At 40.0% G+C, this 17911-nt stretch overlaps 1 protein-coding gene across 1 annotated transcript in view; it reads right to left on the reverse strand.

Moving 5' to 3' along the window:
* Window positions 1-17124, reverse strand: part of FRZB (frizzled related protein) — a 53251-nt gene extending 36127 nt beyond the window's left edge. The window contains exons 1-2 of the mRNA XM_036745739.1: window positions 16602-17124; window positions 1968-2015 (exon numbers count right to left, since the gene is read on the reverse strand). Coding sequence (XP_036601634.1) covers window positions 1968-2015; window positions 16602-17073 — 520 coding nt within the window. The 5' untranslated portion in view covers window positions 17074-17124. The remainder of the gene's footprint in view (window positions 1-1967; window positions 2016-16601) is intronic.
* Window positions 17125-17911: the final 787 nt, after the last annotated feature.

Consider the following 17911-nt stretch of genomic DNA (forward strand, 5'->3'; position numbering starts at 1 on the left):
TTACATTGTCTGAGTAGAGAGTTATCAGCTAAAGTGTTCAAGAAATGGAGGGCCACTGGCCCTTACCATTTGCTTGCCAGTTCATCCTAAGGTGCACCAACCATTACCATCTGCCCTGTTGCTACTCCCCTCCCCAGAACCTCTCCATTACCATTTCATCTGCTGATGCACCCCGAGGACCCCAAAACCTTGCTATCTGCAGTGTCACCAAAAGACCTTAGGACTTCCAGACCTTTCTGACGACCCTGCAGCTGAACTCTCATATGTACCGTCTCCCCCAATTAGAATGTGAGCTCCTTGAGAGTAGGGATTGTTTCCTTTTCCTTTTTGTAACTCCAGCATTTTAAGTTTTCATTCATTCATTCATTTACCAGCATTCATTCACTAGCACCACCTAGGTGCTAGGTTCTAGGCATACAAAGAATAAAAAATTAAAGAGTCCTTATCCTCCAGGATATAACATTTTACTGAAGAAAAACAACATGAATACAGATATGTAAATACAAAGTTATTTTTTATTGGATGAGGGGAGTCCTTTATGTTAACATATAAAGAGATTGTTTATCTGGTCTTAGACATTTTCACCATATTCTTTGTGCCCTTTTTTCCCCAGAGTGCTATAAGGAGGACTTTCTACCTCTCTCCCAACGCCCTCCACCCCCACTCTAGGTATACCCTAAAAGAAAGGTGTAAAGGAAAAAATAAAATAGTTTTTTTAAAAGGCTGACAATACTCTGTCACTCTTTTATATGTCAAAACTCAGCATTAGCTCTTCCAACAAGAATCTGTCCTCATTAGATTCCAAGACCATCTTGGAGGTAATTCCAATCACTGGAAACCAATCAAGAGTTTTACCACTTCTTAACAATGTGAATGCACATACCCATACACTTTAGGGGGAAAAAGAGTTGTACTAATTAAATTGGTGGAGGAGAACTCCCTTGAAAACACCCCTACCTCATAGTGTCATTTAGAAAAAAGTCCTTTGTAAATCATGAAGTTTCTATAGCTTCTATTTATTAAACATTTTACAAAATGCTTTATGTATGGTATCCTCACAATGACCTCATGGTAGATAGTAATTGCAAGTATTACTACATCTATTTTGCAGATGACCAAACTGAGGTTACAGACTGTTGTGGCAGAGGCAGGACTTGAACTCGGGGCTGCTGATTCCATTTCTTCTGCTTACCTAGTTATGTGATACTATCTCTTTATTCTCTATCTAGAACTATTAAAAGGAGGATAGGCATACAGGAAAACAGAAAGACTGCCAGTCTTGGAGTTTAGAAGATCGGGGCTCCAATTCTGCTTCTGACACACACTAGTCATGAGTAAATCCATTAATCTTTAGATGGCCCTAGTCAATTCTCTGAGATAGATGATGGCCTGCATCAATGGAATAAATGTCCACACTAGGAGTTCCATCCCCTGATGAAATGACAAGTCTGAATCCCTCCCCAGTACTGGTCACTCCAATAATATTACCATGAAGTCAAAAGATATTAATTGCTTTGTTAAAAAAAAACATTGAAATTATTCACAGAACTGTCCTAATGCTGACCATGATAATCAGTGTCTTCCAACCAAGTTAGGGCTTTAAAAAAAAATAAAAGAGCCCATGGAAATCTGAATATATTCCCAAGACAAAATTATGTTAAATTGTTTTTCATTTAAAATGCAAATGTGCCATACAGCTTTTTAAGGAGGGGATGAAAAGTGCCATTAAAACAAGGACATTTGATGTAAACCCTCCCACACTAACCTACCATTGACTTGGTCTCAGACTACTCAAGCCCAGAGTTGCAAGGTTAGCAAACTCTTTGCCATTTCACACAATATATTTCAGCTTTAATAAAAATGGCTCTTTGGGGAAAAAAGAGAATTTAGTTATGATTTTTGATGTTATTAATTAAAAGAAAAACAAATAAATCAGAATGCAAGTATTTGATAGATAAGTTACTCACCACTGCTGGCGCCTCTACAGTTTCCATTGCTAGAATCCATAGGAAAATCTGAAATTGATTCACAAAAAGAATTATTAGCATATTTGTTTTCGGAATGTTGATATTAACTCACAAATATTGATTAATGTGTAAGGCACTGTTCTGTAGTGTAAGTATGACCCCCATTATGGCTCACTGGGTCAGATCCTTTCCTTTTCCCTCGGTTCCTTCCTTCCCCCATCTCACCCAGTGCAGCAGCCATCATAACCCTACCCCCAAGTGCTGATGGACACATAAGTTTTGAACTGTTCCGTTATTGACCTAAGCCAGTCTCTCCCTCCTTGGGCAAACTGATGGTCCCCCTACCCTTGAAGATTCACCATACTGGTGCCTGACTTAAAGCAGATCAAGTGGTCAGTGTTAGCTCCACCGAAGCTCAGAACTCCCGAGCTCAAGTGATGCACCAGCCCCAACCCCCCCTAGTAGAAGGGATTATAGAAATGCCCCATTATGACTAGCTATCCAGTACTTTCTTAAGGGAATTTTACTAGAACAGTAATAATAATGTACAACTGAAAGTTGGTAGTACATATCTCATAAGAACCTTATCAGATAGATGGTAGAAATATTACTATCCTAGGAGCGGTTAGGTGGTACAATGAATAGAGCATAGAACCTGGAATTAGGAGACCCGAGTTCAAATGCAGCCTCAGAAGCCTAATAGCTGTGTGACCCCGGGCAAGTCACTTATCCTTTGATTGCTTCAGGTTCCTCATCTGTAAAATGAGGAAAATAATAACATCTACTTCCCAGTGTTGTTGCAAAGGACCGAATGAGATAATAATTGTAAAAAAATGCTCAGCACAGCGCCTGGCACAGAGTAAGCGCCATAGAAATGTTAGTTATTCTTATTGTTATTTTAACAATGAGAAAACTGAGGCTCTGGAAGGTTAAGTAGCTTGTCTAATGTCACATGACTAGCAAGTGTGGAAGATAAGAATCACACCCAGGTTTTCTAACTCTTAAGTCCAGTGTTCTTGCCAATACATGAGGGAGGCCACCTCTAGGACTGTTGTAGATTTCTTATTAAAAATTTTAAAATAATAGCAGCTAACATTAATACATAAAGCAACGAATTGATCTCAGTTGATATAACTGGGTCTTGAGGCAGGGAAGACCTGGGTTCAAGTGCTGCCTTTGACACCTACTGGAAGTCATTTAACTGCTTAGTGACCCAGGTGACTGTAAGATTGTATGTTGAAGAGCAGTTGCCTCTTTGCATTGGTACAGGGAATGTCATTACTAGGAGTTCAAATGATCGAATGGATGAAGGATATATTTATATATGTGCCTGGCACATAGTAAACTCTTAATAAATGTCTGTTCCTTCCACCACCACCCTACCACCCCTTCTCTAAGAGTTCCTGACATGAAAGAAAGTCCTAGGTCCAGTGAAATAAAAAGCAACAAAAATACTGACACCAATATAGTACTTTAAGTTTTATTTATATATGTAATAATTATGGGTAATGCACACTCAGAGTGCATACATTTTCTAGATCTATAACAATGAATTCCATTAAAATTGTATCTATGTATTTATTTACATGATTTTAATATTTCTATTTATTTTGTTAAATGAAAATTATCATTTTGTTACAGCCAAGAAAGCATATATTTTTCTAAACTAGTATAAATTCACTTCAGCTTTGAGTTTTGGAAAATAATGCAATTGTCATTCTAATTTTTTGGTTTCTTGCTCAGTGAAAATATGTACTGAGAATTCAAATAATGTGACAATTTCATGGGATTCATTATTTGCATCAATGAGGCCTAGCTGTAAACAATAACTTGTTTACCTTATTCCAGAAGGAACTGGAAGAAAAAGGATTTGAAACCAAAATAATTATCCACCTTTCCTAAGGAAGATATCAAATAATCAAGTTTAGGGAAGGTCAGCTTTCCTTGTCTCTGGTGTTTTGGATTTCTCTGAGAGGTGATTCAGTTCATTGTCGGCAAAGTGGTAGAATGTGTAATCTAGACCGCTGGTGTCAAACTCCAGTGGAAATGGAGCCTCTAAAGCCTAAATAAAGATCTCTGCAGTTCACAATATGATATAGAAAACCACTTATTAACATTATCTATGTTCTACTGTATTTTTATTTTGTTAAATATTTCCCAGTTACATTTTAATCTGATTCCTGCAAGCTATTCACCACATCTGACATCTCTGATCTAGACAACGATCACCAAATTTTTTTATTGTTCACCTCCATCAGTAAAAATTTTTGTACATGACCCCAATATGTGTCTATTTACTTTCTCATAAAATATATGCATATATTACTCTGCTAATAATTATGTGCCTTATGAAATAAATGACATTTTAATTTTAAAAGGATAATATAGTAAAATACTCATTGATGCCAAAGTCAATGAGGAACCATTAGAATTTATGGAGTAGTGAAGTGACATGGCTAGATCTGAGATTTAGGAAAATCATTTGGCAGCTCTGTGGTGAAAGGGTTGTACTGGGGAGACTTGAGGCATGAAGACCAATTAGGAGTCTACTGCAGTAGCCCAGGGGGAGGTTATAAATTACTGAACTATGGTGGTGACTATGTCAGTGGAGAAGAGGATTTATATGACAGATTTTATGAAAGTAGAAATGACAAGATTTCGGACTGACTGGATAAGTGAGGGGAGGAGGGGGAAGGAGTCAAAGATAAGGCCAAAGTTGAGTATCTGAGTATCTGGTGGTACCCTTGACAGAAATTAAAAAGTTCAGAAGAGGGGAAGAGAATGAGTTCTCTTGTAGACATACTGCATTTGAAATGCCTATGAAAATCACTTTTAAATAAGCACTTCATATTGTGGGGAGAGAGAGAGACAGAGACAGAGAGAGAGAGAGAGACACACACACACACACACAGAGACAGAGAGACAGACAGAGAGAGACAGACAGAGAGAGAGACAGACAGAGAAAGAAACAGAGGGAGATAGAGAAACAGAGATTGAGACTGAGATCTGGGCCCATAAATCACTAAAAATGAGCAAATGTACAAAGAGAAGTCCTAGAACCAAGCCTTGGGATACACCCAAAGGTGTGGTGTGTGATATGGATATTGATCCAGAAAAGGAGATTTGGAAGGAGTGCTCAGGCAGGTAGGAGATGAACCAAGTGAGAGCAAAAAGGAGAGAGTAAGTACCAGGAAAGGAAGGATGATCAGTAGTGTCAAATGCTGCAGAAAGATGAGGAATGATAGAGACGGGTGAAAGACCATGACACTTGGATCACTGGTAACTTTGAAGAGTAAAGTTTCAACTAAGAAAGGATGGGGAAGTTGGGAACCTCGAAGCCAAGAAGGGTGGTGGTGCTTTACAAGGAAACAGCGATATTCAGAAGAGGGAGGGTTTGGGTTTTTTGGTGTTGGGTTTTTTTTTTGGGGGGGGGGATAATATAATTTACAATCCATTCACTCCTGCTTATCTTGGGCTAAATATTCTCATAAAAAAATTACAAGTGGGAGAGGGGAGATGCTTCTTCCACCATCGGAAATGCTTATATTAAAATGTAAATAGTCAAAAAACATTTATCAAGTACCTACTATGGGCTAGGAACTGTGCTAAGTGGTGGGGATACAAAAGAAAGACAAAAACACAAAAGTTTCTTTCAAACTCCAACATAGATAAGTTTGGGATTAACTCTCCTTTTGAACTATCAAGGCTGCTTCTCTGTTCCCTTGGCACAAATAAATGAGAACTGACCTTTTTTCCCCTATGACTGAAAAGGGACAATTAAATACAGCAAACATTTATAAGTGAGTCCTACATATAAAGCATACCATCCAAGAATCTGGAAATATAAAGACAAAAATAAAAGTCCCTTTCCTTAAGGAGCTTACACCCTAGGGAGGAGGAAGGGATTCAACATGTGCATGGCAAAGTAAATAGAAAGTAAGTTGGTGAGAGAGGAGTACTTCAACAAGTAGGAGGAAGAGGGGGAACTTTCATAGGAGCATTGGCCCTTGAATGAAGATTCTGAGAGACTAAATTCAATAAACACGTTACTAACTTGTGCTAGGCACGGAAGAGACAAAGACAAAACAAAAATCAATTCCTGTTCTTCTGAACTAAGCTTCTACTGGGGGCTGCAACACACAGAGATGAGTAAATACAAGCTATAACTGTGGGAAGCCAGGGGGCACAGTGGAGAGAGTGCCAGGCCTGGAGTCAGAAAGCCTCAGATTCCTGAGTTCAAATCTGACCTGACACTTGCTAGCTGTATGACCCTGGGCAAGTCACTTAACCCCTATTTGCCTCAGTTTCCTCAACTGTAAAATGAGTTGGAAAAGGAAATGGCAAACTACTCCAACATCTTTGCCAAGAAAACCCCAAATGATATCACAGAACCAGAAACAACTGAAAAAGCTAATAATTACTGTTTTAATTCATTATTAGAATGCAGCTGATGTCTTCATGAATGAAATTTCATTTTTACCAGGTTCCACTGTTCCTCACTGCTTCTCAGTCCCAGATTAAAATAGTTATAAGGTATAACTATATGGTGTACTGGAGTCAAAGGTCCTGAGTTCAAATCCCAGTTCTACTTAGTACTTCTGTAAACCTGAGCAAGCTCCTTTACCTTTATAGGTCTCAGTTTTCTCATCTGTCAAAAGGAGGATTCAGATTTCTCAGGGCTTCCCACCTCTTAATTTAGCAGCCTATGCAAAGAATAACCTATAAATAAAACTGAACATATCATGAAATAGATTATTAACAACTATTTTCCCTTTATGTCATCCAAAGTAATTTATAATTTCTCAAAAGGAGAAGTAATAAAATTAATTTCTCTCTTGCTTCTTACATATTCCATTTCTTTAGATCATCCCATTTCCCCCTTCACAACCCTGTGTATCACACTAAGTAATTCTTCCTTCTTGGTATTTATTCCCTCAAATATGTGTAGCCTGGAGCTAAAGAAAAGGCTCTCTGTTCTTCCTAGAGTAGAGAAGTGATTCTGCTGCAGTTCATACATGTGAAAGTTTGCTTCCTTTAGATTCTGCCAAGGTTGGGAAGACCCTGAGTAATCATTTGAGCAAGAGATGTAGTAACATAAGCTATGGTAGTCAAGAAAGCCAAACCCAATGGACAAATGAGTAGAGAGCCTTTGGCAAACCCAGTGAGTGTGCTATGTATATCTTTATTAAATATCAGCATATAATAGGTGTTATGGCATACTTTGTTTCAATGTTTCTGAGATGAAGTAAACTGCCTTTAAGGGACTGTCTTGAATCTGAGATTCACATCTATTTTCATTCAGGAATATTCAAATTGTTAGTTCTAAAACAAAAATAAGATCTGCCTTTCCACTTACATTTCAACAATGAAGCATAATACATAATTAAGAAATTAAGTGACTTGCCCAGGGTCACACAGCTAGTAAGTATCTAAGGTAGTATTTGAACTCAGGTGTTCCTGGCCCTAGGCCCAGCAGTTTATCCATTGTGCTACCAGCTGTCCTGCATCTGATTTGTGTGCTTTTAAAATGACAATGTCTAAGTTGAATCAAGAGGCAGTGAGACATAACCAATAGAGAAGTGGCCTTGAATGAGCAAGGTTCATATTCTACCTATCATGATTCTTGGCAAGTCCCTCAAACTCTCTGTGCCCCAGACAACTCTCCAAAACTGTACATTACAGAGTATGAGTCCATCTGTATTGGCTGGAGTTTCCTTTGTGGACTTTCCTATACCAGTGAAATCACAGGTCCTCTAAAAAGGAGGGGGCGGGGGGCAGGTAATAAGCATTTAGGGAAGGGAATGAGTATTTATTAATTGCTTCCTATGTGCCAAGCTCTGTGCTAGGCACTTTTATAAATATTATCTTATTTGATCCTTACAACAATCCTGGGAAGTATTATTCCAGTTTTGTAAGAAATGAAGCAGAGGTTAAATGACTTGCCCAAGATCACACAGCTAGTAAGAGTCTGAGGCCACATTTAAACTCAAGTCTTACTGACTGAGGCCCAGTTTTCTCTCCACTGTATCAGCTAAATCTAATTGTTTTCAAAAAAAAGGATTTAATAGACATGGAAGTTCAGAAATAATTCTTGGTCTTTATATAACAAATGCATAACAAATCAGTACCAGGCATCCTCAGCTTGGCACTGGACCCTGAGTACAGGGGCTTTGTGCATTAAAAAGAAACAATTAGCAGGATATAAGTCAAGATACAAGATGATCTGATTTCTAATTAAAGGAAAGATTAGGGATTTTCCAAGTTAGGAGGGGAAGAGCCAACAGATGCAATTCCCTGAAATCAAGTGTCTGTATTCCATCAAAGGAACTGAAAAACAACATATTGAGCAGCATGGGACCAGTTTTCAGATAAGACATATGGGTTGCTTGAGATGTGTAATTGTAAGAAAAATCCTTGCATTAATCTTTAGATCTGACTGGGTTTCTGGTCAGCATAATCTAGGTCCTTAGTTAGGGGTCTCTAAGTAACAAATAGAGGTGGTCCAGCTTCTCAGCCATGCAGGGCTAGCTTCATATAATACAATAGAATTTTCTCACAATCCCCATAATTGAATAAAGTTTTCTCACAAGACAGAAATTGGACTAGATCCATAACTGAATAGAAAGGGAACTGTGCTAGATGCAGAATTGAGTCACAAGATGGAATCAGTGTGGTTCACTCAATTCCCACAATTTTGTTAGTAGTTTGTTGTTGAGTTGTTTCAGTCATGTCCTACTCTCTTGTGACCCTATATGAGGTTTTTTTGGCAAAGATTCTGGAGTGGTTTGCCATTTCCTTCTCCAGCTCATTTTACAGATGAGGCACTAAGGCAAATGGGGTTAAGTGACTTGCCCAGGGTCATATGGCTAGTAAGGGTCTGAAGCCATATTTGAACTCAGGTCCTCTTTATTTATTTTTTTAATTTAATTTTTAATTAATTAATTAATTAGATTTTAATTTATTTTCAATTTCCCAGTTACATGTAAAAACAATTTAAACATTCATTTTTAAAACTCTGAGCTCCAAATTCTCTCCTTCCTCCCCAACCCCCTCACTAAGAAGGCAAGCAATTCAGTATAGGTCATATATGTATAGTCATGCAAAACACTTCCATAATAGTCATATTGTGAAAGACTAACTATATTTCCTTGTATCCTACCCCCCCCACCCCGTTTATTCTATTCTCTATCTCCTTTCACCCTGTCCCTCCTCAAAAGTGTTTTGCTTCCGACTACCTCATCCTTCAATATGCCTTTCCTTCTCTCACGACTCCCTTCTCTTATCGCCTTCCACCCTACTTTCCTGTAGGGTAAGATAGATTTCTATACCCAATTGAGTGTGTATGTTTTTCCTTCTTTGAGTCAAGTCCTCTTCATTCCAGGGCCAGCATTCTATCCACTTCACTACCTAACAGCAGTTTGACTACAACTTTGTAAAGCAGAGCCCTGATCCTGGCATGGGACTTTCTATTTAAAAGTACTTTCTAATTTAGCTAATTTGAAGACAGAGGACATTTAATGATAAAGGAATTTCCTGGACTAGAATTTCTCTTTGTCCCTCATCTGACTGCAGTATAAGGTTCAATCTTGGGCTCATGATATAAAGAATATCTTCCTAAAACTATAATCTGAACAACAGCAGGTCCTCTCTCCTTCCCCCCTTTGTTCTGGGGACACTGGAGAAAATGAAATGAGTTAAATCCTCCTAACCTTGATCCCTCCCACCAGTCCAGTCCCAGCCTAGTGCCCTACCACCATAACCCAGGCTGGCTGGTTGGAAAAGCAAGCAATTTATACTGAATACCATAACTCAGCCCTGGTTCTTTGGAGAGCCTGTCTTGGCAAACTGCTTTGTAGGTGTAAAGTCCAACTATGTCATTTCATTACCTAAAAAATGATCTCTTCTGGCCATTACATAGTAACTTAAAAGTATGACTAGAGTCATGCCTTGCAAAAGTCCTCAGAGGAGTTTATCGACTTTGGTTGTTGAAGAATTCAGCTTAATTATCATCACAATTTGGACAAGCAGCCCTGATATGACAGAGGATCAGTCTTGGAGTCACAAAGACCTAGATTCAAGTCCTTATTTTGACACACACTGGCAATGTGACTGCAGGAAAGTCACTACCTTTTCTGTGCCTCATGTGGTTCCCTAGAACTAAAAGTTACAGAATTGTTCTTAATATGCAACAAGTGGAAGGAATTTCTATACCTTGAGCTCTCCTATTGATGAAATCACAAGTTTCCACCCTACCTCCTTCCTGGCTGCCCCCAAATCACAGTGATTTCTGAACAAATGTAGAATGGCAGTAAATGTTAACAATGGGTCACAGCAAATGAGAACTTGCCCTTCTTAAGAAATCACAATCTAATATACACCCAAAACATACCTAAGTTGGCTGCTGGCATAAACAATTTTTTTTTAAATTCCAATGGCACTAATGTTTTGTTGTTGTTGTTGAAGGAATTTTTTTAGTTCAGTAGCTCACTCAAAATAAATATTAAATGAAAACCTAAGCCAAAACAAACAAACCCTATTCCAAATTTAACTTGTAAAGTTCCCCTCAGAAAAATTAAAAAGTGAAATAGGAAGAGATAAAGAGATATTTATATGTCTATTGCAATTAATGTGAATAATATCAGGGACTTCAAATGTATTCAAGATCTAATACAACAAATATTCCCTTCATCAATGGAGAGAGCTGAACTTTCAATGCAAAATCACTAGATGGGAAGCTATCTTCCTAAGAATCTGTAGTACATAGGCATTATATTATCTTAAAAGGGTAAAATAAAGGGATTTCTAAAAGAATCAATGTTCAGTCACTTGATTCTGGACTTACTGGTTAAGTGCAATGAGATCCTCAAAGAATTTGTTGTTGCAATGCATCTGAGTGTGTGTGTTTGCACACACAAGCGCATGCGCACAAACACCTTTGTGTTTTTCCTCATTCTCCTTCTAGACTTTTTTTTTCTATTAGGGATAGGGCTGTAAGAATCATGAATATTATAGCATTTGGGGGGAAAAAAACCTCAGAAATCAGCTTCCCATTGACTGAAAGAATGTTTTCATGCATCTCACCCTAGAACCATTCAATGAGGTTATTGTGCTACATTTGGTCTGGTCCTCAGTAATAGGTAACTTGGGGGCATTTTTACTGAAACTGCCTCTCTTCAGCATCAAAAGGGATTGCTGTGAGAAGCTCGTGACCTGGCCAAGCCACCTTCAGGTCAGATCTCTCTATAAGGTCATTTTTAAAGCCCCACAGTTCCTGTGAGAGAAGAGTTTACAAATACTTTGCAATGTGAGCCATTGCCACCACCCTGTCCTCAAACATGGTCTGAAAGAAACACCGGCTTTAACAGGTTCTAAATGATTGATAAGCCAAGACAAATTCTGCTTCAGACTTTTCTACAGCCTGTCTCTATAATGAATCCTGAGGCACAAGACTGCTGTTTGAGCACATTGCAGGTTAGGTTGAAAAGTCTAGTGGTATTATATAATCAGCTCTTGGTTCAGTATCAGTGATAACAACTTACATTTCTGTAGCACTTTAAACTGACAAAAATTTGCCCACACTGGGGCAGAGCCAAGATGGCAGCTCGAAAGCAGGGCCGTGCCTACGGCTGTCCCCCAGGAGCCTCCAAACACCAATAAAGAATGGCTCTGAGCAAATTCCAGAACTGTGGAACCCACGAAATAGCAGAGGGAAGCAGGGCTCCAGCCCGGGACAGCCTAGATGGTCACTGGGTAAAGTCTATCGCATGGAGCTGGGAGCGGAGAGGAGCAGAGCCCAGTGTGAACCACGCCCAGACCAACCAGACCAGGAGTCAGGCAGAATAGGCCCTAGTGCCCTGAATCAGTGAGCTGTGGCAGTTACCAGACTTCTCAACCCACAAACACTGAAGTCAACAGAGAATGTTGGTGGGAAAAGCTGCTGGGACAGAGTGAAAGGAGTTTGGGGTTCAGCCACCGCCCCAGGGGCAGCAGAGGTGGTGCAGCTCTGAGGACAGAACTACAGCTGCAGTTGCTTCCAGGCCCAGGCTAGGTAGGAGGAATTAAGTGGTGGATCAGAGCAGGAGTGCAGAGCCTGCTTAAGATCTGAGTCAGGTCCAGGTTGGCAGTTCTTGGGGGAGGAGAAGCGCTGCTGTGGCAGAGCTTGCTGTGTAGAAATAACTCTGAAAACAACAGCGCAGGTCCTCAAGCTTGGGACAAAGTACTTTCTACTCTGCAAGCAGTCATACCCCCACGAAAAACTCAAGAGTCAAGTAGTTGGCTGGGAACATGGCCAGGCAGCAAAAACAGACTCAGATTCAGACTCAGACTTTGGAATCTTTATTTGGTGACAAAGAAGACCAAAACATACAGCCAGAAGAAGTCAACAAAGTCAAAGAGCCTACATCAAAAGCTTCCAAGAAAAACATGAACTGGTCTCAGGCCATGGAAGAGCTCAAAAAGGATTTGGAAAAGCAAGTTAGAGAAGTAGAGGAAAAATTGGGAAGAGAAATGAGAGTGATGAGAGAAAACCATGAAAAACAAGGCAATGACTTGCTAAAGGAGACCCAAAAAAATACTGAAGAAAATAACACCTTAAAAAATAGACTAATTGAAATGGCAAAAGAGCTCCAAAAAGCCAACGAGGAGAAGAATGCCTTGAAAGGCAGAATTAGCCAAATGGAAAAGGAGGTCCAAAAGACCACTGAAGAAAATACTACCTTAAAAATGAGACTAGAGCAAGTGGAAGCTAGTGACTTTATGAGAAGTCAAGATATTATAAAACAGAACCAAAGGAATGAAAAAGTGGAAGACAATGTGAAATATCTCATTGGAAAAAACACTGACCTGGAAAATAGATCCAGGAGAGATAATTTAAAAACTATATTGGACTACCTGAAAGCCATGATCAAAAAAAGAGCCTAGATATCATCTTTCAAGAAATTATCAAGGAGAACTGCCCTGATATTCTTGAGCCAGAGGGTAAAAAAGAAATTGAAAGAATCCACCAATAGCCTCCTCAAAAAGATCCCAAAAAGAAAACTCCTTGGAATATTGTCGCCAAATTCCAGAGCTCCCAGATCAAGGAGAAAATACTGCAAGCAACCAGAAAGAAATAATTTGAGTATTGTGGAAACACAATCAGAATTACACAAGATCTAGCAGCTTCTACATTAAGGGATCAAAGGGTTTGGAATATGATATTCTGGAGGTCAATGAAGCTAGGATTAAAACCAAGAATCACCTACCCAGCAAAAATGAGTATCATGCTCCAAGGCAAAATATGGATTTTCAATAAAATAGAAGACTTTCAAGCTTTCTCAGTGAAAAGACCAGACCTGAATAGAAAATTTGACTTTCAAACACAAGAATCAAGAGAAGCAAGAAAAGGTAAACAAGAAAGAGAAATCATGAGGGACTTACTAAAGTGGAACTGTTTTGTTTACATTCCTACATGGAAAGATGATGTGTATAATTCATGAGACCTCAGTATTAGGGTAGCTGAAGAGAATATACAGAGATATATATATGTGTATGTGTGTGTGTGTGTGTGTGTGTGTGTGTGTGTGTGTGTGTAAGGGCACAGGGGAGTTGAATATGAAGGGATGATATCTAAAAAAATAAAATCAAATTAAGGAATGAGAGAGGAATATATTGAGAGAAGGAGAATGGGAGAGATAGAATGGGGTTAATTATCTTGCATAAAAGTGGCAAGAGAAAGCAGTTCTGTTGGAAGGAAGAGGGGACAGGTGAGGGGGAATGAGTGAATCTTCTCTCATGGGATTTGACCTGAGAAAGGAATAACATACACACTCAATTGGGTATCTTACCCCACAGGAAAGAAGGAGGAAGGAGATAAAAAAGGGGGGACAACATATGGGAGGGCAGATAGGGGGAGGAGGTAATCAAAAGCAAACACTTTTGAAAAGGGACAGGGTCAAGGGAGAAAACTGGATAAAGGGGGATAAGATAGGAAGGAGTAAAATATAGTTAGTCTTTCACAACATGAGTATTGTGGAAGGGTTTTGCATAATGATACACATGTGGCCTATGTTGAATTGCTTGCCTTCTTAGGGAGGGTGGGTGGGGAGGGAAAAGGGGAGAGAATTTGGAACTCAAAGTTTTAAAAGAAGATGTTCAAAAAAAAAGTTTCTGCATGCAACTAGGAAATACGATATACAGGCAATGGGGCATAAACATCTATCTTGCCCTACAAGAAAGTAAGAGAAAAGGCAATGGTGGGGAGTGGGGTGACAGAAGGGAGGGCTGACTGGGGAATCAGAATATATGCCATTCTGGAGTGGGGGGGAGGGTAGAAATGGGGAGAAAATTTGTAATTCAAACTCTTGTGAAAATTAATGCTGAAAACTAAAACTATTAAATAAAAAAAAACTTTGCCCACAATCACAATGTATGGTAGATAGCACAAGTATTATTATTGTCCCATTTTTTGCAGATATGGAAATTTATTTCAGTGACAGGATTCAAACCCCAGTCTCTTCACCTTAAGCTTAGTGCCCATTCCCCTACACCACACTACCATGCCATAGGAATAAAACAAATTTCAGAAAGGTGTTAATGATGGAGAGATAGAGACTGAACCTGGGATTTCATTGGTATAGGGAACTTGCAAGTGAGGATTCCTGTTACCAGTGAAGGTCAGCACCTTCTCTGCAGCTTACACTCTGAGAGAACTTCCTGGAGCACTGACTAGTGACAAAGCAACTTTGCCAAGGGTCATATAGTCAGTATGTCAGAGGCATGACTTGACTATGCCAAGCCACCTCTCAAAGATAATAAAAGATGGTGAACCATGCAGGAATCACAGAAACTTTTTTTGAGGAGTACTTCAGTAGCCAAAGCTTGCTAAGTACTACTACCAAAAAGCAACATTATGATTTCTTCTTCCCCTGTTTAGCTAAGGCTGGGTGAACCAATATGCACAGAAACTAGGAAAAGACAACAAAATGACAGTATAAGAGGGCCCATAATTTTTCTCAAGACAGTGTTCTGATCATCAATAGTTACCTGTAGTTAGTTAGTTATATATTGAGGGCAAGGAAAAATTGGATCTTTTTTTTAAGTGAAAAGTAACAGAGAAGGCAACAAATAGGTACACTTAGAAATGAGAAGAGTTCATCTGAAATGTGAGAGCAAAGCTGTTTTTTTTTAATGGCTCTAAAGTACTGAGTTTACTTTTAAAATTGATGACCAATAAAATTAGAAGTCTGGGCTAGATGGTAGAAGTGGGGTTTTAGTTAGATTAAACAGACCAGAGTGAATTTGTCTCATTAGGATATTAGATCTCATGGAGGGCACAACTGGAATGAAATGTAATGTGCAAACAATGATTGGTTCCATTCTGTATAGAGCTGCAATAAAGTTTTATGGGCAAGTGTGGGCAGGGCAAGATAGAAGCAAATGGGGAGTTAAAGGGATTAGGCTGCCTGGAGGGCTGCTTGGACAGTGGAGGTAAATGTTGAATGAAGAAGGAAGAGTAAGATTAAGAATAGGATTATTCTTGGTGAGGGCATAATAATAAAAGACTTTATAAAGATCTCTGCAAATTTTTAAATGCAATTTAAATATCAGTTATCATCCAAAAACTCTTTTCCAGTTGACTTTAAAAGATGCATTTAAAAAAAAAGATTTAGTAATGAGACAGGAGAAAAGTAGAAATTCACCAATAGTGCACAGAATTTTTTTATAACTGTTTCCAGCATGGACTGAAGAACTATTTATCTCAGTGAAGCTAGAGAGGGAATTTAAGGTAAAGACAGTTGCCCAAATTAGAATTTGGCCAGTACACTGCAGTTACAAACTATGCATTGTAGCAAGGTTACATAAAAAGTGGCTGCAAGAGGAAAAGGAGCCCAGTTTTCTGTTTTACCCAAACATCACAACAGAAGGTCAAAAAGAAGGCGCTTTCTCTCAAAATGAGATATGTGAGGGTCTATATTTTAAAAGCCTTGTGTAGGGAACTTTCTCGACCAACCCAGATCACAACTCATTTCTTACTTAATAGCTGGGTCCTAGGGAATTGCTTGAGGAACAGAGAGATGTGCCAACACTACATAAGACAGTAAGCAACAGAGGTCCATTGGAACCTAGGACCTCCTAATTTCCAACCATAATGCTATCTAGAACTCTATGCTGCCTAAAGGGACAGAAAATGAATAAGTGAAGTTATGCAGAAAACTGGGAAGAAGGCTTTGTTGTGGAAGATTAAGAAGGACTAAAGAAATGTTAAGAGAAATACAGACTAGTCAAAGAAGTTTGCTGGTGTAGGTAAAGTGTCATGCCTTTGAGTTCATGAGAGGTAGAAAGAGAGGGGTTACTTAACTGTCCATTAGATATCTAATATGAAAGGAATGGATGGAGTATTAAGGGAATGAGAGATCATGTATCAGAGGGCAAGGAGCATCAGTTTGGAAGGGTAGTGAATCAAGATTAGGAGGGATTCTTGCTGGGTGCAGAAATGATTAAGGGTGTGAATATCATTCTGAAATAGGAGATTAGATCAAAAGGAGAAAGGTAAAGTGAGATGAGGCGAAGGCAAGGAACCAGGACTAGAAGTGGAATAGGATCCAAAAAGGGAAAGGGTTATTTAGGAGGGGTAGGGACAGATCCAATACTCACCAGCTCCATCTGCAGTCACTATGGCCTCAGGAGAGATGCAGACACCCCTATCATAGACGGGCAGTTCTTCACAGGCCAAGCTCTCTGGCCACGAGTGGCGGTATTTGATGAGGACGGGCTCACACCCCTGCCGAGCTCTCTCACACACAGACTTGCAAGGCTTGATGGGCTCGTGCTGGAAGTCAATAGTACAGATAGGCGCATACATCGCACAGAGGAAGAATAGCAGGTCTGGGCTGCATCGGGTACCCAGCAGGCCTTCAAATTGTTCGATGGCCAAGATAGCATTCGCCTGGGTGCTGTGGTGCAGGTGGTTGGGCATCTTAGTCATGTTCCAGGGTAGGGACTTGCACAGGGGGATACGCACAGGTTCACAGGCTGCACTCTGGGCTCCGGGCACCTGGCTAAGGAAGATGCCTGCTACGGCAAACAGAAGCAGCAGCAACATCTCTCCAGAGCTGCAGTCAACCATAATCCCGGTAGAATGGGATAGAGAGACTAGAAAGCTAAAGGAGGCGCAGAAACCCTTTGCCTCTTCTTTCCTCCTTTCTCAATGATCACTGAGTTTCTTCCCTCGGAGCAGTCTTCCAGCCTTTCTTGGATCAGATTCCCCTACTAATGTCCTAACGGCTTCTCACAAAAGTCACTGCTGGGGCGGCTGCTGCTGCTGCTCTCAGTTCTCACCAGCATCTATTCATTTCCCTTCTCTCAGGCAGAAACATCAGACTTCCCAGATAAATCAGATGAGAGGAAAACAAGAGGAAAAAACAAACACAAAAGTGGAATTCAGCTGTTTGTGGTAGGAGATGCAGGTCCGCTGTATCCCAGAAAGCAGCTAAAAGAAGCATGAAATTCTCCAAAGAGAGAAAAGAGGAGGAAAGGGGGGAAAGCAAGACGGTGGGGGAGGGGAGAAGTGGGGGTGGGGGAGGGGAGAAAAGAAAAGTGGAGAGAAAATGCCTTATTCCCAAAGATGATCAGAGGAAAGAACTGAGTAAGAGTTTGCAAGTCTTGAAGTTTAGTGGCTGAGGGAGAGGGTGCGCAGGCACTGAATTTCTGAGTAGTGTTTTGGCTGCTAGGAGGTAGAGGACCAGCTTTGAAATGAGGTCTGTGCTTCCAGCCCAGCTCCTTTTCACGTTCGCACCTCATGGCCAAAGAGGGAGCTCCTCCTCCTGCCGGAGTCCCAGCCCTCTCCAGCCTTCTCCTCTTCTCAGAAAAGAGGGGGAGGGAAGAGAAGGTGATGGGGGACGTTAGTGAGAGGGGGATGCAGATGGGGATGGGGGAGGGGAAATTAAAGAGCTAGGCAGATGCGA

The sequence above is a fragment of the Trichosurus vulpecula genome, chromosome 2 (assembly GCF_011100635.1).
Source record: "Trichosurus vulpecula isolate mTriVul1 chromosome 2, mTriVul1.pri, whole genome shotgun sequence".
In the NCBI taxonomy this organism is placed as follows: Eukaryota; Metazoa; Chordata; class Mammalia; order Diprotodontia; family Phalangeridae; genus Trichosurus; species Trichosurus vulpecula.